The sequence below is a fragment of the Carcharodon carcharias genome, chromosome 22 (assembly GCF_017639515.1).
Source record: "Carcharodon carcharias isolate sCarCar2 chromosome 22, sCarCar2.pri, whole genome shotgun sequence".
Classification (NCBI taxonomy): domain Eukaryota; kingdom Metazoa; phylum Chordata; class Chondrichthyes; order Lamniformes; family Lamnidae; genus Carcharodon; species Carcharodon carcharias.
In genome coordinates, this window is record NC_054488.1 from 12,202,418 (window position 1) to 12,224,874 (window position 22,457).

The window sequence follows — 22,457 nt, forward strand, 5'->3', positions numbered from 1 at the left end:
TGAAAATAGAGCATTACACCACTAGTGAAATCTGCAGCAATTATTTATAAAGCACCAACTCTCAAAGGGATAAATGGGGTAATTTTGGTTTTGAGTGATAGTGTAAACCTGACAATATCACATCAGGCACCTGTTACAAACCCCATCTGATTCTCAATACTACTGAATTTGACGGAAATGAAAATCAAGACAGATGTATAACTGAGGGCTGGTCTGTTATAGTCCAATTTACTATTACTCCCAGTATATCCATAATCTTCGCAAAATGAAATCCATTCATATAAACCTTCTGCCTAAAAAGTAGAGAGACAGTGGTACTGAATTTTGGACTTTTACAAAATATTAATGCTTTGGAAGGCATGAAATTAAGGCTAGTTTCCTCTTCATAAAGCTGCAATAGACTTCATGTTCATTAGTATGCTAGTCTACTTGACCAATAAGGGGAAGAGCATCACTGAAAGAATGTGTATGGAAAGCACTGTAGAGAATTTCTAGAAGTCATTGCAACTCACAGCTGTTCAAGCAAACCATTGCAATTCTAATCAGAAACTTTCTGTCATTCCTTAGAAAACCAGCTCCTCTAAAGGTGGATTAGGTTCATTTGGGATGCATTAATAGTGATGCCAGTTCAGCATTAGTGTAAAGAGATTTCAGCTTAACATCGATGCTGTGTTGGCAGTGTACATTCAGAGTCAGCACTTAATCTGTCTCTGTAGTGAAGTGGAGCGAGATTCACTGGGAGGAGACATTCTCTCACTTTTTGGAGTTTGACATTTTTTGTAATGGCAATTGCAGTGTGGATTCAAATCTAATTTTTGAAGCGCTCACTGGGTGCTCTGGGCATTTTGCAAACCCAACATCCCTTAATTGAAATGTCCTGAGCAATACAATCTTCTTTAAATTTCTAATAATTTGGCTGTATGGCTCTATGCACGCATTGACCAGGCTGGCACAGAGCTCTCCTCTTAAAACAGGGTGATGAAAGTTCCAGTTGAACAGCAGCCAAGCAATGGGAACAGAGTTCTACCTGGCTGGAAGTTGGTTTCAGATCAGTAGCTCCTGGCTCATTAGTAGTAGTGGCCCCTTACCTGAATGGTGCTTCCTTGCGAAACCTTTCTCGGAACTTGTGTTGCTCCACATCAAAACTTGCACATTTCTTGCGAAGGATTGTCACTTCATTGGCCTGTAGAGGAGCCACCTGCTGCTTCGTTGTTATTGCTAGCTTCTTAATGTTATTCCACTTCTCTGGCAGTTCCTATACACACAAGCAGCAAAATGTATATGTTAGCACAGGCAGCACTGAACAGTCTAGTAGCTGCAACACAAGAGTACTGCACTTTCCACTACTAGCTCCGGAACCAAGGCTAGATGCATTTGATGCCAAATTGTGCTCTTGTAGTGAAGTATTTTCTGCCCCACGGCTGTTGTACCTGCCTTAATAGGACCTTCTTTCTCATAAGGGGAAGCTCTTTCAAACATTTGGTTACTTCGTGGAACTGTGATGTCGTGACAGATTATCAGAAAGCTCACCAAATGTTTCAACATGTAGGTGCCAGCCTTACTGATAGCACTCTTGCCTCTGAGTGAAAAGGTCATGGGCTCAAGACTGACACCAGAGGCTTGAAAGCATGTGGCAAGCTACCCACAAAACCACAGGGAGCTGTTGGCATAAATTGGTTCCACAGCTCACAACTACAAGTGTTCTGTTTAAGTGCCAGCCTTGGTACAATGATAGCACTCTTGTCTCAGAGTCAAAAATTCATAGGCTCACAATGCACTCTAAAGACTTGGACACGTAGGCTTAGAGTTTTCAGTAACAATGAAACTGGCAACATTTTCTGTCATCTGAAATAGACGGCAACTTTTGCAGTCTGTGCATGTACACTTAAATGTAGGAACGCAGAAGTTGCTGTCAGTGATTCTACACCTTTCCATAGGTAGTGCTCTTACAGTCTCCCCAAACTAAACAGATTATTTGGTCATTATCACATTGTTGCTGGCAGGAGCGTGCTGTGTACAAATTGGCTTCCGTGTTTCCTACATGACGATATGTCTTTATTCTTTCCCTTTACTCTTTCATGGGATGTGAGCAACGCTCACAAGGCCTGCATTTGCTGCCCATCCTTAATTGCCTTTACATAGCGCCTGCCACGGCCACCAGATGTTTCAAAGTGCTATACAGCCCGTGACATGGGAGATGATGGTGTAGTGGTAATGTCACTGGGCTAATAATCCAGAGGCCCAGCCTAATGCTCTAGGGACATGGGTTCAAATCCCACCATGGCAGCTGTTGCCCATCCCTAATTACCTTTGAAGTGAGTGGTGTATTAGGCCATTTCAGAGGGCAGTTAAGAGTCAACCATATTGCTGAGGGTCTGGAATCACATGTAGGCCAAAGAGGTAAGGATAGCAGATTTCCTTCTCTAAAGGACATTAGTGAACTAGATGTGTTTTTACAATAATCAATTGTTGTCACCATTACTGAAACCAGTTTTATATTCCAGATTTATTAATTAATTGATTTTAATTTCCACCAGCTCCCTCTACATTGGCCATAAAGCACTTTGAGATATCCAGTGGTCGTGAAAGGTGCTATATAAATGCAAGTCTTTCTTTAAAACTGCAATCATGTAGAAATCACTGAATTGATGAAAACGTTTCCTTTTATGCTCTGAGTCTCGCTTTTAAAAATGTCGGACAAAGTTACAGCTTATTAAATGAGGTTTAACTGGGTTTTTAAACAGCAATTACTGTTTAAACAGTAATTAAAAAGTATGATTACTGCTGGGCAGCCTGGCTGTCCTTGACAAATTAATTTTATATTTGTGGAATGTCAAATTTCTCCATTACGATTAAAAAATTTCACATTATTTTAATAATGTTTTATGTTTGTTTACATTTCAACTTCTAACTTAATCCCATGTGTGTTCCAATTATATGCTGCACTCTCTGTAAAATCTTAACTCAAGGTGAGTTCTGGTTTGCTGTCTGTGAGAACACTTCAGTGTGAACGGCTGCTTATCTGGATTGATGATGTTGCGGGATGCCTAGAGATCCCCTTGACTTGTGCCAGATTCAAATTGACTAAAAATAGACACAGTTGCCCCTCCATGGAATGGCCCAGCAGCCATTATGGTCCAATGTGGGGTTTAAGGTTGGCGGGGGGGGTGCGGGCCCTCATCTGATGCATCGGCTCCGACCTCAGTTCCCACCCTGAGCCTGCCATGTTGGGCTGGACATGTTCCAGGCTGACAGCCCACATTGCCAACTGCAAAACTCATTTTGGCGTGGGTACAGGCCTTAGTAGGCCCTGTAATTAATACTAAATGGTGCCTGCCAACCTGAGCCTAAGCTATCCTCATTGGCTCTGGGCTGAGATCGTGGCAGCAAACTTGCATGGAGGGCGGCAGCACCAAATTGCACGCCTGCTGCCTCCAATCCAGACCCCACACTAATTTAATTTAAGAATCCTGGTCGGTGTCTTTCCTATGAGCCATTAAACCAAGGTCCTGTCAGTATATAGGTTTTGTGGCACCATTCAAAGGAGGGAGTTCCGCTGGTGTTCTGACCGACATTTATTCCTCAACCAACCTGACTAAACCAGAGTATCTGGTCATTTATTTCAATGCTGCTTTGAGATCTTGCTGTGCTAAATTAGCTGCATGACTTCTCTAAATTGCAACAGCGAATACAATTTAAATATTTCATTGGCTGTGAAGTGCTTTGGGATGTACTGAGGTTATGAAAGGTGCCATGTAAATGCAAGTTCTCTCTCTCATTAATGTTGGGTTAGTGGCTGTGCTATGAGGTAATATGACCTATTGTTGTAGTATCTGTTGATAGAAAAATTAATCTCAGCTTCTTCTGACTATCAGGAAGGTGGAGAAAGCACAAAAACGAACAAAAAACAGTACTAAGAGTAAAGCTGACGAATTACAATTAAAGGGCGGAGAAACCCGAGCTCATTTTCCTCAAAATCCATTGGAGATCGACCACAAAATTCAGGCCTATGCAGTAGATGCTCAGACCTTACAGAGTTCAGAATAATTAAATGCTAGAAGGATAAGCTTGATGGATCACGAGGTCTTTCCTCATCCTTAACTGTTCTCACATTAGTGAGAGAGACCTGCATATTCCTCAGCTGACAACTGAACTGCTTTAGAAAGCTTCAATGCATTAATCAGAATAGTGATTCATTTGGAGCATATTCTTCATCCCTCTCTGTTATTCTAGGTGCTGCCAGTTTATGATTGCTTGTTCAACCAGATGGAAGTGCTGTTCCAATAAAAGCTGTAAATAACACTGATCAATTTCACTATGTTTCATTCGGAAGCTAAAGATTCCTCCTTAGGTACCACTGTCACTGTCCACATCAATTCGTATTGTTTCACACATGATTAAAAGAACTATTTATTTTTATAAATCGGTGAATTCCATGCAGAAATTTAGTAATGCGGTTTCACACGTCAATAAGGTGAATTGAGAGCTAGTGAGCACAGCTTGGTATGTTCAGGGAAAGGGGATAAAGAATTATAAGTGTCACTGCATCAAAATGAAGAGAGTGGCCACACACACAGTTGTGAAATTAGTGAACACACTCCCTCAGAAGGCTAATGATGCAACATCAACTGAGGTGCTTTTAAGAGGACCATAGATACTTACCTGGGCAGTAACAGTATTAAGGAATGTGGAGAAGATTGAGGGATTTGGGATTAAAACTATATAGCTAATGAAAATGGTAGAGCAGGATCATTTGGTCAAATGGCCTCCTCTAACTGTTTCGTCACCGGCATCCCTCCAGCTATGAAAGGTGGTGGACTTGCAGCAAACAATCCATTTCTGATGGAGTGTCTTCATTTGGTGCATCTTTGCTGATTGCTGAAGAAGTCAGTCCTCCTGAAGCAGGTTCTGCCACAAGTGCCGCAAAGGAAGCTAACGGGTGTCATTATAGGCTACTGATTTTGGCATTGGCATCTGTTGCTGAGTAGCTGTAGCCACTGGTCAGCATGGTGGTACATGCCAGTCCACTGGAGGTGTCGCCATTTCCCCCTGTCGTCAGCTAGTGACTCCCAGGTGCGATAATCAATGTTTAGGGCCTTCATTTCACCCTTGGCCAACATCCTTGAAGCTGAACTTTGAGCAACTTACTGATCATCTGGCTTTGGCTACCTTACCATACAGAAAGCCCTTGGATATGCGAACATCATAATGCGTTAGCCTTGTGGGGCCAGGCGATACTCAGCGACCAGTGCAAAGCCTAAGTCCCTGAAGGATAAGATTACAGCAACCGGCTCCATGGAGTCAGGTGGGGAAACTAAAGTCAAAGCTGCTGGGCCCAAGAAGTCTTTGAGACAAAAAGGGGATGTTAGATTCTCATGAAGAGAGGAAAGCAAGCAGCTGAAAACTATGGTTGAAGCTCTGTGTGCCAGTGGCAGCACCAGTGGGGGTGCAAGACGTGCTAAACAATCACAGCAGACAAGAAGAAGTCACCACACTCAAGCAGACCGGCATGAAGATTTGGCTGATTATCAGCAATACTCAATCTGCCATGATGTCTATGCAGAAAAGGAACATGGGAGCACTGATTATGAGTATGGTGAGTATGATTGTACCCTACCCTCGTGACAATTCTGTGACCAGCAGTTATAAGGCATACGCTGGAAGGAAAATGGAACGTTGGCATTTATCACGAGGGTAATTGAGTATAAAAGTGGGGAAGTGTTGCTACCGCTGTACAGGGCCTTAGTGAGACCACATCTGGAGTACTGTGCACAGTTCAGGTCTCCTTACTTAAGAAAGGATAAAATGACTTTAGAAGAAATTCAGAAAATGTTCACTCGACTTATTTCTGGGATGAAGGGGGTTATCTTACAAGGAACGTTTCAGCAGATTGAGCTTATATCCATTGGAATTTTGAAAAATGGAAGGTGATCTTATTGAAACATCTGAGATCCTGAGGGGACGTGACAGGGTGGATGCTGAGAGGGTGTTTCTTTTGTGGGGGAATCTAGAACTAGGGGACACAGATAACAATCAGGAGTCTCCCATTTAAGACTGAGTTGAAGAGGAATTTCTTCTCTCAGAGGGTCATGAGTCTGTGAAATTGTCTTCTCCAGAGAGCAGTGGAAGCTGGGTCAATGAATCAAGGTGGAGTTACATAGGTTTTTGATCAATACGGGAGTCAAGGTTTATAGGGGGCAGGCATGAAAGTGGAGTTGAGGCCACAGTGAGATCAGCCATAATCTTATTGAATAGCGGAGCAGGCTCGAGGGACAGAATGGCCTACTCCTGTTCCTAATTCTTGCAAGTGGAGCAATTACTGGAGCAATAGTTCCAGATCCAGATTCTGATGAACCACTTGATACTGGTAGGCAGGGATCTAGTGCTCCATTCATCAAAGATGGACCACCCATGGGAGATCAATCGAATATTAGTCACAGAGCTACAAACCATATATCACCACCCTACAGCAGGCAATGCAACAGCCTTTTTCTTCATCGGAAATATCAGGAGGCTGGATGGATGCCATCCATGGGGAAAGTACCTCAGCCTTTCAAAGGGGTCAAGCATCATTTCAACCATCCACACTATCCACAGAACAGATTTGGACAGGGTCAAAGACTCCCAAGCAAGCAAGGGGAACAGCTCGCCACTTATCAGCAGTCAGACAGACACCAGTTGAATCAGAATTAATCTGTACTAATGCATCTCTTGTCAGTGAAAGTGGGCGGCCTTATTTTCATGTCACAGCTGAAACTGAGCATGTCAGAGGTCGAATGAGTAGCTGTAACGACGCTTGGGAAGCTATAACCTAGGATGAAGCCATTTTGAACTTGGTTTCCAAATATGAATTGGAATTTGAAATTAGTAATCCGGCCAAACAAGCTTCTACACCTCAACCAAACAGGTTAAACAGCAAAGAAATTAAAGCAGTTGATGAGGAAATTTTTAGATTTCAACACAAAAGCATGTTTGAAAAGATTATATCCACACATGGTGACTTCAGGCCTGTCAGCTTCAGAGTGTCCTATTTGCAGGGGTGGGGGGTTGGCAGCAGGCATTGGGGGTACCACAAAGATGCTCTGGGGAACGGCCTGCCCCAGAAGTTCACAGGTAAGGTTTGCATGGAAATTGCCCGGATGTGCAAACTTCCACTGGGCAATTGCCTTGCACTGGGAATAATCCAAAAATGTGACTTAAATCGCAAACTTTGAATCGTTCTGACTGTGTCACAGCAACAGTCACACAGAAAAGTTAGAAGAATTAGAGCCTCTTCTAACTTCTAGGTAACTATTGCACAGACCCACAGTCACCCCCCACAGGACTCCCCCCCACATCCCTGACTCCCAGAGGCCTCACCCCAATCCCCCCAACTACGCCCCTCTACGGGACTCCCCATCCTGCCACCGACTCCCCTGTGCACTACCCCAACCCCCTGACTACCCCTCCCACACGAAACCTCCCCACCCCCAAGGGGCTAAACCTCCAACAGGAGCTCCCCAGCCCACAGGATCCCCCTCACCCCCATGGGGACTCTATTCTCCCCCCCGCCCAACCTCCAACCAGGCCCCCAAGTCCCAACCCTACACCTCTACACCACAGTCCAACCCGACCCAACCACCTTGCTTCCCCCCACCCCCTCCAAAAGGCCTGCCCCAACACAGCCCCAACTTGAGGCCAGACCCCACCACCATCCCCCCTCATGAGACCTGATCTGACACTCACCCCTGGCACGACACAGCCCTCGGTCCCCAACCCCCAACCATCCCCTGACTCCAGGAGGCCTGACCTGACCCCCTCTCCCATCCAAGGCCTGACCTGACACCCAGCCCTCCACTTGAGGCCCCACCCAGCCACCCACACCCACTACCCTGCCCTACAACAAGGCACAATCTGACCTGACACCCACCCCTGGCCCAACTCAACTCCTCCTCCCCTCTGACTCCCAGAGGCCTGACCCGACCCACACCCCCACTGAAGGCCCAGCCTGACCCCCCTCCCCATCATGAGACCCAGCCCAATCCAACCCATTCCCCTCCCCAGCTCCCACCGTGGTCTGACCAAACCCCAGATCCTACCCACTTACCTTATAGATTTACCTTGTCATAGACCTTCAAACCTGCCTGGTTTAAGGCAGCTCATACCGTAAAATAGGGAGCGGGGTTTACTTACTTTCAGCTCTATAGCCCTTCGACACTAGTCCCCAGGTCGCACTGCACTACCCAGATCTCAACCGGTCTGAGCTGGAAGGTCGGGCGAGATAGCATCCTGTGAATTTTAAGGTAAGAGCTTTCCAACGGAACGGCAATCTGAATCAATTGCCACTCCATCGGAAGTTTATGACGCTTTGTCCCAAATATTTTTGCTGAACTGAAAAAAGATGGTGGCTATCGCATGATTCTTGATCTACCAAATCTGAACAAATATATAAAATATCACCATTTCAGAATAGATACTTCAGATGTTGCTGTCCAATTCCATACCAAGGGCTGCAGTTTGGCCTCAAATGACCTCAAAGATGCATACTACACTGCACCAATTACAAGGCAATATAGAAAACACCTAAAATTCAGATGGAAAGGGACACTGGCAGTTTAAAACTTTACCAAATGGGCTGAGCTCAGGACCTCCTGTGTTCACAAAGTTATTGAAGCCATCATTTGCAATGAAGAGAAGCAAAGGTCATACCGTAGTGGCAATATATAGATGACACCTTACTGCTTGCCAAAATGAAACAGGGAGCAATGGATGCAGTCAGAAAACTGCCCTAATACTATCTGACCTTGGTTTCATCAGAAACCCACTTAAATCTGCCTTTGACCCTGTTTTGTGTTTGGTTTCCAATTTAAATACCATTTGGATCTCTCTTTCTGGGATGGTTTCCCACTATCTTTGAGTGACTTAGTTCTAACTCAGGCATGTTCTTCAAAAACTCCTTTATTTACAGTTTGGTACATTCTAAGCTTCTAGGTAAGTCCATCTCTATCTTGTACAGACTATTGCATCTTCTCAGTCTCTTGCACCTTTCTGCTGATGTCACTGTTAACATCACTATCTTGTTACCAGAACTATTAACCCATTATCCTACAGGCCCAATACATGAAATTACTCTTCTAGGGTTTATACTGAACTCCTCTACAATGCACGTCAGCCTCTGAGGCAAAATCAGAGGAAATATGTTGTCTCTGCAAATGTTTGATAGCCTCACATTCACTGTCAATATGATTTGTTTCTTCTGTGATTGGCAGACTAGTGGCTGCTTTCTCAGGTGTACAATATGGGCCATTGCATTACAAAGAGCTCAAAATGGAAAGAACATGGGCTTGGAAAGAAAACAAAGGACATTTTGACAATGATCTGTTCTCCAGCAGCTCGCAATGAGCTAATTTGGTGATTTGACAATGTGTCAGCCACAGTCAATAACGTTGATAAGGGGACACCAACAATACACATCACAAGCGATGCCTCAGGGTTAGGATGGGGTGCATCTAATGGTACCATGCACACCGGAGGAAGTTGGAATGCTGAAGAGGCACCACAAGCAGAAGGAAATGAAATAAATTATTTAGAAGTGAAGGCTGTTTCTTTGCCATACAAGCTTTCTGTCCACATAACAGCCACGTACATTTTGCTATGCAACTAGATAACACAACTGCAGCTGCATACATAAACACTATGAGAGGAACAAAATTACAGGCATGTAATGAACTTGCCAAGCTTTTCTAGAAATGGTGCATATCTAGAGACATTTGGCTCACTGCCAAATATTTGCCTGGTATCTTAAATCAAATACCTGATGATAAATCAAGGAAATCCAATGACTAGCTTGAATAGCCAGACGGGACTGTTTTCCGACTACTGTGTAGGTTGATCTTTTAGCATCGTGCTTAAATGCACAGGTAGAAAACCATGTTTCTTAGCTATTAGACCCAGGTGCCATATCAACAGATGCCTTTTCGGTCACCTGGGTAAGTTAGGTTTTCTATGCATTTCCTCCCATTCAGCCTGGTAAGTAAATGCATACAGAAAATTGATCATAATCAGATGAAAGAATGACCAGAACTCTGACGAAAGATCATCGACCTGAAATGTTAACTCCATTTCCATCCACAAGTGCTCCGTGACCCGATGAGTTTGTCCAGCACTTTTTGTTCTTACTTCAGATTTTCAGCATCTGCAGTATTTTGCTTTTGTAAGGTCCCTACCAGTCTAGGAAATACTAATTTGTCGCCTTAGTCAGCACAGGAAGCAGCCGATGCTGCAACGAGCACTTGAGAAATAAAATAAATAAAATAAAATAAAATGTATATGTTTATTCAATGAATTAAGGAGACTGCAGAACTGATGGATGGAAAATAATGTAAAGGAAAGAAGTGTGAATTTTGCCAAGTGAAACTGATATAATTCCAGCATCTTTGTCTGTAGGATTCCACTTCAACAGTACCTCCCAAACCCATGGTCTTCACCATCTGGAAGGGCAAAGGCAGAAGGTGCATGGCAACACTATCACATCCAACTCCCCTCCCCAGTCACTCATCCCACTTGCAAATATTATCATCCATTTCTTCACTGTCGCCGGGTCAAAATCTCTCTACTTAATAGCACTGCGGGAGCACCTTTAACACATGGACTGATGCAAATCAAGGAAAAAGTCTACCACCACCTTCTCAAGGGCAACTGTGGATGGGCAGTAAATGCTGGCCTTGCTAGTGACACCCACATGAAGAAATTACAACCATGTTTTCCAATTCTCTGTTACTTTGTTAAATATCTGAACTAAGAATATATTTCAGTAGTGGCCTTGAGGTCCAGAATGGCAGCATTTCCCCCCTCAAGAAGGTATGTATAATATTTGAGTTGCTTTGCTTATAGCGTTCTCTCACTGGCGAAAAGCATAAACGCAATGACACTGCCTGGGGCACTGGCCAAATAGTCCACATGGTGTTGGAAGGCACAAAATCATCGAGCAAGTATACAGCTTCAAGTAACACTTAACAAAGCAAAAAAAAAACATGCACATTGTATTCTACGCGACAGAAATAGTAGAATTCCTTTATATTAGGCTGGATCACTAAAACAGCAGAATGAGTTACTACGGGTACCTAATGTTAACGGGGTTCATTGTTCTTGACAGAAAGAGATCTTTCTGATAAGATATTCTAAAATTAAGAACTTGTCTGGAAACATTAGAGGTCATTTCAAGTGTGTACACAAAAAGATTGTCAATCACAAGATTTGTATTAGTTTCAGGCGGTTTTTTAATCAAAGTCCAGTGCTCACTTCAGTTCTTTTAGTAGAATAGAAATTAACATCAGTCTCACATACAGGTTTGGAAAATTAAAAGAATACACTGTATTTCACTGACCTCTAGCAGTTGATGAACTTCTTCAGGTAATTCCTGTTCATAGGTCTTCAGGAGCTCTATTGTCTGTTTAAGAGGCTCAAACATCTCATTCGTTGTAACCTGTCTCTCTTTCACAGCCATGAGGTGGCCCATTACACCAATCAGGCCATTGAAGTCACCTTCTTCAACCTTCTGACGCAAACCTCCTTCTGCCGCTTTGATAAATGCTTTGAGATCGGTCAGACTGTACGGGGCGAGGATAAAGGATTTGAAGGGGAAAGTGAATGACGTTAGCACAAAGAAAACACATCAGTTTTACATTGAATTACCTCACAGATGCAAGTAATTTGCCCCAACTAATCTATGCTAGTGTTTCTACTTCACACGAGTCTCCTCCCATTCCAGTTGCCATATCTCAGCCTTTCAACATATATCTCTATTTCCTTTTCTCTCTTGTACTGATCTAGTTATTCTGAAAGCATCTAGACTATGTGTCTCAATCTTCCCATGGTATTGAGTTCCACATTCTAAGCACTCTCTGAGTAATGAAATTTATTTTTTGCCTATTAGAATTGTTAGTAACTATCTTGTATTGATGGCCCCTAGTTTTGGATTCTCCCAAACGTGGAAACATTCTCTCCACAGATACCCTGCCCAACAACCGTGTCATCCATTTTAAAGATCTTTATGAGGTCATTTCTTTCGTAAAGGAATAAAGCTCCAAGCTGTTCAAATTTTCCCAGTATCTGGAATTGCCAAGTTCTGGTTCCATCCTTATAAATTTTTTTTGCATTTTCTCCAGTGTTTATACACCCTTTTTTTGAAATAGCATGGGAACTAGGACTGTGCACTGTATTCTAAGTGTGACCTGATCAGGGTCCTGCACATGTTTAACATAACTCCATTACATTGAATTCTATAATCCCTGGAAATAAACCCCAGTGTTTTGTTTGCATTTTTTAATTGCTTTGCTGACTGACAATGCTGTTTGTAATGATTTTCTACCTATATCCATTGATCGCTTTCTTTGCTCTTCCACCCAATTCAGTTTTTCTTTAATTTAATGATGATGCTTCGATTTTTTTTCTAACAGCTAACTGTAAAACTTTACATTTCTTTGTGCTAAAGTTAATTTGCTATGTAACTGCAAGGTCAGCAAATTTGCTAATGTATTTTTATATTATGCTGCACACTTTCTCTATATTAGCTTTACCCACCAGTTTGGTATCATCTGCAAATGCTGACATTGAGTTACTTATTCCTAAATCCAAATTAAAAAGGAACGAGGAAATTAAGGAGTTTCATAGCAAAACAAAAGTTGTGCTGGAGAAGCTTAAAGGACTGAAATCTGACAAAACCCCAGGATCTGATGGCTTACATCCTAGGGTTCTAAAACAGGTAGCTGCAGAGATAGTGGATGCTCTGGCTATGATTTCCCAAAATTGACAAGTTCTGGGAGGTTCCCAGCAGCTTGGAAATTAGCAAATCTGATACCTCTTTTCAAGAAATGGGGGAGAGAGAGAAAACAGGGAACTGCTGCCAGTTAGCCTGACATCAGTGATTGGGAATGTACAGGAATCTATTCTTCAGGAAGCCTTACCAATGCACTTAGAGCACGATCAGACAAAGGGCGGGATCGTCGCAGATTTGCACTAAATGCGGTAGCGGCCAGGAAAAAGGGCGCTTTACCTGCTGGCCGCAATGGCGGGTTTTCATGCCGTATCATCCCAATTCCGCCTTATTAATAATGATTTCCCTGGAAACAAGCCTCTTGGATGGCGGGCGGACTCTCATTCACCCACCATGCCACCACCTCATCGCTTCATCATGCCGGACGCCTTATTTAAAGTGCAGCCATGCACACACCTCTCGGTGCTTCCAGCCCAGGACTACTGGAAAGAAGATATGGCCCCGAAAGGCAAGACGGACTGCGGGTCTCCCCGCCACCAGTTTAATGGTGCATCCCTCGAGCACCCTTTGGACACAATGGAGGCCCGCCGTGATGTCCTCTACACCTGCTCTGGCCGCACGAGGGGCAGGAACATCACTAATGCAGCGTGGGAGGCGGTGACAGCAGTGGGCAGCACCAACGCCCTAAAAAAAAGGGGACAGCCACCCATTGCCGAAGGAAGGATGAATGGTCTCATCCGGTCTGCCAGGGTAAGTCACTCTTCCCATCACTCTCAACACACACACACACACACACACTCACTAACCCATCACAAGCCCACAGGGATCTCACACCTCAAAGGAGGTGAGAGATCCCTAACTCTCACACACACCCTCATATCCTCTGGAGCTTGCTTCCTCATCCTGTCCATGGCTCTGCTCGCCACACAAACATTCCACGCAGTACCACGTACCTGCTCACATCCTCTACATCTGTTTTCATGCAGGAGAAGCTGGCTCACAACAGCAAGAAGAGGTGGGTGGAGTGGGGTGGAGTGGCCCACATTCGACTCCTCACTCACTTTGAGGAGCGTGCCATCGCACTGACTGGTGAGGATGTGGACCGTGCCTGCAGCAACGGTGAGTTCGGTGGTGAACACCCTCGTGAGGATCCTGCACCCCACATCATCCTTCTCTCAACGCGAATGTGAGCGCTTTCTCTCCTGCTTTTGACTCTGCTGCCATGCACTAATTATCTCTAAGAGAAAAGAAAAATACTGCGGATGCTGGAAATCTGAAACAAGAACAACAATAGCTGGAAAAACTCAGCAGGTCTGACAGCATCTGTGGAGAGGAAGACAGAGTTAATGTTTCAAGTCCGTATGACTCTTCATCAGAACTAAAGAAAAATAGAAATGAGGTGAAATATAAGCTGTTTGAGGGGGGGTGGGACAGGTACAGCTGGGTAGAGGGCCAGTGATAGGTGGAGGCAAAGAAGAGATGCCAAAGATGGCACAAACAAAAGGGTAAAGGGGTGTTGATGGTGGTGATATTAGCAAAAGGATGTGCTAATGGTGACATTAAGGGTAGAAAGCAGGACGAGCAAGTGATAGATGGCCCCGGTGGGGTTGGGGTAGGGGGAAGGGATAGAAATGGGCTAAAAGGTGGAGATAAAACAATGGATGGGAAGGAGTTTAAAAATAATAATAGAAATAGGTGGGAAAAATAAAATATATTTAAAAAATATATAAATTATTAGAAAAAAGGGGGATCGGAAAGCGGGTGAGGATGGAGGAGAGAGTTCATGATCTGAAGTTGCTGAACTCAATGTTAAGTCTGGAAGGTTGTAAAGTGCCCAGTTGGAAGATGAGGTGCTGCTCCTCCAGCTTGCGTTGAGCTTCACTGGAACATTGCAACAGGCCAAGGACGGACATGTGGGCATGAGAGCAGGGTGGTGTTGAAATGGCAAGTGACCGAGAGGTCTGAGTGATGCTTGCCTTCAGAGCGAAGGTGTTCCACAAAGCAGTCACCCAGTCTGCGTTTGGTCTCTCCAATGTAGAGGAGACCTCACTGGGAGCAGCAAATGCAGTAGACTAAATTGAGGGAAGTGCAAGTGAAATGCTGCTTCACTTGAAAGGAATGTTGAGCCCTTGGATGATGAGGAGGGGGGAAGTAAAGACCTGCTCTCATGCCCACATGTCCATCCTTGGCTTGCTGCAATGTTCCAGTGAAGCTTAACGCAAACTGGAGGAACAGCACCTCATCTTCTGAATAGGCACTTTACAGCCTTCTGGACTTAACATTGAGTTCAACAACTTCAGATCATGAACTCTCTCCTCCATCCCCATCCCCTTTCCGATCCCCCTTTTTTTCTAATAATTTATATAGTTTTGAATATATTTTTCTTTTCCCACCTATCTCTATTAGTATTTTTAAATTTATTCCCATCCACTGTTTTATCTCCACCTTTTAGCCCATTTCGATCCCTTCCCCCTACCCCACCCCCACTAGGGCTATCTGTCACTTGCTCATCCTGCTTTCTACCCTTAATGTCACCATTAGCACATCCTTTAGCCAATATCACCACCATCAACACCCCTTTGTCCTTTTGTCTATGCCATCTTTGGCAATCTTTCCTTTGCCTCCACCTATCACTGGCCCTCTATCCAGCTCCACCTGTCCCACCCCCCTCAAACAGCTTATATTTCACCTCATTTCTATTTCTCTTTAGTTCTGATGAAGGGTCATACAGACTCGAAATGTTAACTGTCTTCCTCTCCGCAGATGCTGTCAGACCTGCTGAGTTTTTCCAGTTATTTTTGTTTTTGTTACTAATTATCTCTACTTTGGTTCACAGGGAGCTCTGCCAAACAATCGAAACACTCAGCCAGCCAGTTCCTCAGCTCCATCCACGTCTTCACCTCCAGCTAAGAGGATCCCACCTCCATTGAAAGGCTGGAAATAAGCAGCATGGAAGACCCATCACAGCGCCTACTCACACTCTCCACCAGAGCACAGACACACACCTTGGTGGGACCTAGACCTGGGGCAGGCTTGGGTTCACAATCAGGTGGTCAACGCACGGACGCGTGTCCACAGCAGGAGGAGGCAGGTTCAGCCGAGCTCCACGGGACTCGGAGGACTGCTGGGGAAGAGGCATCTGTGAGGTCCGAGTCGGATGAGGAGTCTCTGGATTTGGCCTTCCAGAAGGCAGGGGAGCATCGCGGAGAGCTATTGGAAGCCCTCAACAGAGTGGCGCGTGAGTCAGAGGAGTCTGTCCGCCTGCTCTCTGATGAAGTTGTGCCCACAAACGCGCGTATGGAGACCTCCATGGGGAGGATGGTGGACAACATGGAGACCCTGGTCCAGCAGAACCTGGGCCAGGAGCCATGGGTGAATTCCTGCAGTGGCAACGTGAGAGGCAAATGGCCCACTTCGACATCCGCCCAGGTGCTCCTTCCCCTCGGGGAGTCAGTCTGGGGCCCTCGGGCACCCAAAGGGAGGAGGAACAGCAGCTGGACATCCCTGGGTCATCCACTCAGGGATCTCAGAGGCTGTCCTCTCCCTCTGAGTCCACTTTGCCTGTGACCCCCTCAACCTCATCCTCTGTCACCGCAGAGGGAGCAGCTGACCCACAGGGGGACAGCCAAAGCAAGCTGGGGCCAGCTGCTCCCTCCAAGGTCTCAGCCCTCCAAAGAACCCACACCAAAGTCATCAGAGGCAACAGAGCCCACCATTGCGCAGGCTGTCCCCACCCTGCTGCAGACAGCAGGCCAGCACCTAGAAGTCCAAGGCGTTCAAAAGTTAAGAATTTCTGATCACAGTTGGTTGCACAGGTGAACACATTTTGTCATTTTACAATCTCAAAATATATTCACTTTCACTGAATAACGTGTATTGGTGTCTTTCAGCTTCATTGACGAGCTTAGTGAGTCCTCCCACTGCATCCCGACCCCACTCCCCCCCACCTCACCACCCTCCCACTAGCAGTTCAGCTGCACACAGTTGGCCCATGGGTGATTCTGGAGGGCGAGGTGTGTGTGTGCAGCAGGCTCTTTCGGAGCCTCGTGCTAGCACTCTCCCACGCACGCAGGTCCTTCCCACATCACGCTCATCTCAAAGTCCTGAGCACCTTAATTGCTGGGGGGGTCATAAAATCAATTTTTGGCCTTCATGCCATGTTGTCCGCTCATGCCGCCAAACATGCCCGACGCCAGCGGGCACAGAAAATTCCGCCCAAAGTCATCATGGTTTTACGAAAGGGAAATCAGCGTTTGACAAATTTACAAGAGTTTTTTGAGGATGCAACCCATCGGGTAGATAAAGGGGAACCAGTAGATGTCATATTCCTGGATTTCCAAACGGCATGAGATTTTCTAATGCCTGTTTGTTTATTTGGAAAAGATTAAGAGGTGTTAAGCGGATTAAAGCTTCCGTCATTGATACTATGAATAACTCTGAATGACACTTTTATGAGGTTGTAAGATGAGCCATTATTTTCTCAAAGGAGATTTTCCAAGCATGCTTGCTTATTTTGTCAGTTGCAGGAGCATTTCAAAGACTTGCCAGACTTGCCAATGGCTCATTGGTTCTATACATAGTGAATATCGGAAGAATGGGTATGGAGGTTGCATAGGGTACACGGAAGGGGCATGGGGGTAGCATGGGGTATATGAAAGGCATAGAGGTAGAAGGGGCATGGCGAGAGCATGCAGGATATAAGGGGGGATGGAAGGGGCATGGGGGAATATGAGGGGACTTGACGGGGTCATGCTGGATATGAAGGGGCATGGGGAGTGGGTGAGGGGTGAAGTCTATAGTGCCTTACAACCATGTATAGTACTGAGGTGATGTCCCAGCAAACCAAGCCAAACCTTTTCACCAATCCGCCTCACCTGCTGTACACCTCTGCTGCCACCTCGGGCATTCCCAACTCCACCCCAATCCCAATTCCCAAAGACCAAAATCCTGTGGGAATTTCCTAACTTTTGGAAGTCAGGAATGCAATATTGCAAAATGGCTTGACTCATGGCTCCTGACTCTAAGGGGAAAATCGGACACCAGGTGTCCGATCCTCATCTCCAATGGAAATAAACCCTCAACAGATATTCTGGGTCAAAATCTTAGAAGTCCCTTGCTAACAACACTGTGGGTGCACCAACACCATAAGAATTGCAGTGGGTCAAGAAGGCTCACCACAACCTGCTCAAGCCACATTGAAAATAGGGTGGGCAATAAATGCTGGCCTTTTTTGTGATGCCTGTGAAGATATTCAGCCAGAAGTATTTAGAATCAGAAAACCATATGCTGTTAAAACATGGATGCCTTTTTAATTTCCTTTCTAGACTCCTTCTGCTGGTGTACGCGTATATGGTAGCCTTAAGTAGACAAAATGCACAATGCAATTTTCAATACACTACAATGCTCACATCCCACAAATGAATTTAAAAAGAAATGCATTGGACAGTTGAATTTCAAAGCCTGCTACATGGTAATTTATGCCTATTCTCAAGAGTTTTACCAGGAGTAAGTTGAACCTTACCTGTTTGTTACATGGTCAATCAGGTGCTGTTTGAACATAAGGCTCCACTTCTTAATGATATTCAACAAGGCAGACTTGAATGGCCTGGCATCAATTCGCATCCAGCCATCAAATATGTTGATGGGCTCTAGATGATTCACCTCATCATAGATCTTCTCATAAGAGTCTACCTGTTCCTTATACTGCTCGAGTGTTGGGGGGCTTTCTGGTACACCATCTTCTGCATGTGCCTCAATTTCTTCAGCAGTGAGAACGTGCCCATAGAGAAGGAATTGACGCATAAACTCCTTTCGATCGTCGACCCACAGATAAGCATACTGGTCAAAGGAGTTTTGATAACTGCAGCATTTTGCCATGACGTGTTGAATGCTGTCCATCAGTTGTTGACGCATGTCTATCAGGTCAGCCATGTCTTCCATATCAGCCTGAGAGCAAGATTTCCAGAATCAGAAAACAACTAAGGCACAAGGAACAACAAGACAAAGTGCTCAAAGAAATGCAGCAACAAAGCAAGGCAGCTGTGAAAACCATCAACCCAAAGTTTCGAATTCTCAGTCTATCACAGCAATCTCAGCACAGCTGCTTCTGACTGCAATACCACATTTTGGTGGGGGGGGGGGGGGGGGGGTACGGGGGGGTGGTGGGCTGGGTGGTGGTGGTGGTGGGACAGAGCTCATCTTCACCTCTACCCATTTATCAAGTGTGGTTTAAGTTACTTTACTTCCCATTTTTGGCATGATCACCACAATATTGCATTCTCTAAAAGTAAATTAAATGTTACAGGCAATGTCCTAACTATCTAAACTACACTGCAAAATCACATCTTCTTATGTTACTTAATGTTTGCCTATTCTAGTTTTAATTTCTGACTGGAAAGGTGCAAGAGGAAAATTACTAGATTTACTCATATAAAAGTCGACTCAAAAACATAATTTTTCATATACCTTATGTAACAGTCGACCCTAGTTTTTCGGGGATTAAACCGCATTGGGATTATAAATTATTTACAAGCGATTACTACAGTTCATTCATTTAAAGCCATGCAGGGCAACTTTTGGACTTTCTCTGCAGCAATTCTAGTGGTAATCTCACAGCCAATCAACGATGCTAATATGTACCATATGATGCTTTTGAGGGAGGAAAACAAGTACGCAGCCAAATTTAAACTGGAGAAAAAAAGTGGCAGAATGGGTGAACAAGCATTGGCAAAATGCTCATATTATCATCTGCAGAGCCAACTGACTCACGCCCTCAGAGAGGTGAAGAAAGATGATGGGTAGTAACTTCCGAACTTCCCAGCATCGGGTTGGGGGTTGTACTGGGGAACCCCTCTCGGAACTTCACAGGTTAAGGGTTTACGTGGCAATTGCCCAGAAGCTGAAACTTCCTCTGGGCAATTGCCCTGTGCTGGGAACCAACTGAAAATAAGGTTTTAGATCACAAACTTTGGATGGATCTGACAGGATTACACCAATAGTTACTCAGAAAAAGAAGAATTAAAACTCTTCTAACCTCTAGGTAACTATTGCACAGACCCACAGCAACCCCGCCCCGCCCCCACCCACCCCATACCCCACAGGACTCCCACAACAACTCTAACCCCCAGGGGACTCCCCACAAACCCTGACTAACCACACCCCCTAAGTACTGCCCAGCTCCCTGAACACCCCATGGGACACCCCCCGCCCGCAAGGGACTCCTCTCCCCTGCCACGAGCCTGACTTTCACCACCCCAGACCTGACCCGAACACCCCCAACTACCTAACCTCTGCCCCCCAACCCGCCACCCACCTTCTGCCACCCACCATCCCCCCCCTCCCCAGGGGTCCGACCACAGCCCCCCCACACCCCCACCCACCACACTGACCTCCAACCCCCCCACCCCTCCGAGGTCTGACATTCCCCCACCCTCCCCGACGCCTGACACACCCCCACTCCCTGCCCGCCACCTCCCCTCAATGTCCAACACCCCCACCTCTTCCACTCCCCACCACCCAATGTCCAACACACGCCTCCCCCCCCACCCTCACTGCCTCCTCAGAGGCAACATCTCCCCCACACCCCTGACCTCCGATCCCTCCAACCTCCCAAGTCCTATCCACTTACCTGAGACAGTCAGGCAAAACAAGCAAGGAAGGAAGTCCACAAAGGCAATTGGGCACAGAGTGGCAATCTGACACTGAATTTCAGAATTCACGTTCAGTGCCAGGTGGTGCACAAGATTCATGAAAAGGCACAATTTAGTGCTCCGACAGAAAACAAAAAACTTCACAGCGTCTGCCACCCGAGTTCAATAAAAACATCAAATTCCACCATTTTGTCATCCAACATCAAGAGAAGAATGTCTTTCAATGGGCCTGCATTGGAAATATGCTGAAATACTGAGGAACTTCAACATGCCAGCAAACATAAGCGTTACCAAGAGTGGTGAAAAAAAAACCCTCCCTGTAAAGCCAACTGACCATGAGAAGATGTGGTTCACAGTGGTTCCATCTTGTATGCGCAAAATTAAAGCTGATAGGGATACTCAAGCGCAAATCTCTCCCCAAAGAGAACTGTCAGAAAGGCACTGTCAGCCATGTTCACGAGAAAGGCTGGACGGATGAAGGCAGTTGCAAGCAATGGATCAAGGAAGTGTGGAATTTGAGACCAGGAGGACTACGCAAAGAAGAACGTTTGCTCATCTGGGACCTGTTCAAATCCCTGCTATTCAACAACATAGCCCATGATGTGAGACCAACCAACACCAACGTGGCAGTTATTCACAGCGGTCTTATAAGTGTTACAAAAAAACATTCACTAAGCATGCGAGCACCCTCAATAGCAACATTGTGCCAATGGGTCATAGACGCGTGGAATGAACTTGATCCCGAAATTGTCAAAAAGAAATTCTAAAATATGAATATCAAATGCGCTCAACGATCATACCGAGGATGATTACTTGTGGAATGATGATGCCAAAGTTATCAGTACGACCATTGCTGCAGATGATGATGGTGAAGACAAGGAAGATTCATATGATGACGTTATGCAACCCAGGCTATTGGGACATATTGCTTGGTGACTCAGATCGTGATCAGAGTGATTTCAAAGGGTTTCAATGTGAAGTGTTGCAGCTAACTCACATGGACCTACGTTTATATTGTGTTGGATGAGATGTATATAGTTTTTAATGTTATAAAATAAATACATGTTAGAGAATTAATATGAATTCTTCAGTATCGCTGAAAAAGAGAGATATGGTCAAAGTTTTTCATCTTGCACTGAGCAGGACAGATGCAAGAATGCCAAATTTCAAAGGGAACAACAGTTGATACTACATGAAAAAAGGGTGCTAACTGGTTGGCAAGTGATTGGTTGAGGCAATATACTCAAATACTTTAGTACTCAAGTTCTACATGACTGAGTGATTACTTTAGTGCTGAATATGAGTTCTTTAGTGTTGTTTTTAACTTTATTCCATTGTGATGTATTTTTTGGGCCCCAAATCAAGCGCACATGTCAATCCCTCAAAAACATTACCCATGTAAACATTGACACCATGACTTTTAGCCAAATGAAACTGGTCTCAAAAATTCAATTTTTACACAAATATTTGTGGTATATTCTAATTTCTTTAGACACAGCAAGGAAAGAGCAATTTTAGCCGAACATGCCCTTAACCTCACTGGAGAGTAATAATGTGCAGCATGTGAAACTGGCACTATATGCAATCCCCATGGTTCCCTGGTGAATTAGATTAAAACGAACAAACAATTTCAGACAAACAGTCTGATATTGAGCTCATACTTAGTGGAGAAGCTTACCTGATAGTGAGGAAAGTTGCTGTGCTCTGCCAACCTGGGCACCAGCGATGAAATTCTGAAGACATCATTAATCAGCCCATCTACCATGTCGTAGAAGCTGTCATTGGTGCCGATCTCAAGAGACGGACGGAAGACTAAGTCTGGGGAGACCAAGTCTAACTGGGCTTCAAACAGTGGTGCAAATCCGGCTTTAGGCTCTATACAAAACAGAAGGAGAATAATAGGGGGGTGGGGCTGACATGAGAGTGGGAATTCCCCTTTAAAAATCGGCAGCTTATGATGTCAGTTCATTAGGAATACGAGAAGACTTTTCAAACATTTCATCTGTGAATGCTCAAGGGTAACCTCACTTCTTCAGAAGGACTAAAAGTTATCC

At 44.9% G+C, this 22,457-nt stretch overlaps 1 protein-coding gene across 2 annotated transcripts in view; it reads right to left on the bottom strand.

Annotated features, from left to right (window-relative positions):
* The window catches only part of LOC121293614 (dynein heavy chain 9, axonemal-like), a 530,687-nt gene that overhangs the window by 439,531 nt on the left and 68,699 nt on the right, over positions 1-22,457 (bottom strand). For both annotated transcript variants that reach the window (XM_041216734.1, XM_041216733.1), the window contains exons 16-19: positions 22,082-22,278; positions 18,276-18,700; positions 11,366-11,588; positions 1,089-1,255 (exon numbers count right to left, since the gene is read on the bottom strand). In XM_041216734.1, coding sequence (XP_041072668.1) covers positions 1,089-1,255; positions 11,366-11,588; positions 18,276-18,700; positions 22,082-22,278 — 1,012 coding nt within the window. The remainder of the gene's footprint in view (positions 1-1,088; positions 1,256-11,365; positions 11,589-18,275; positions 18,701-22,081; positions 22,279-22,457) is intronic.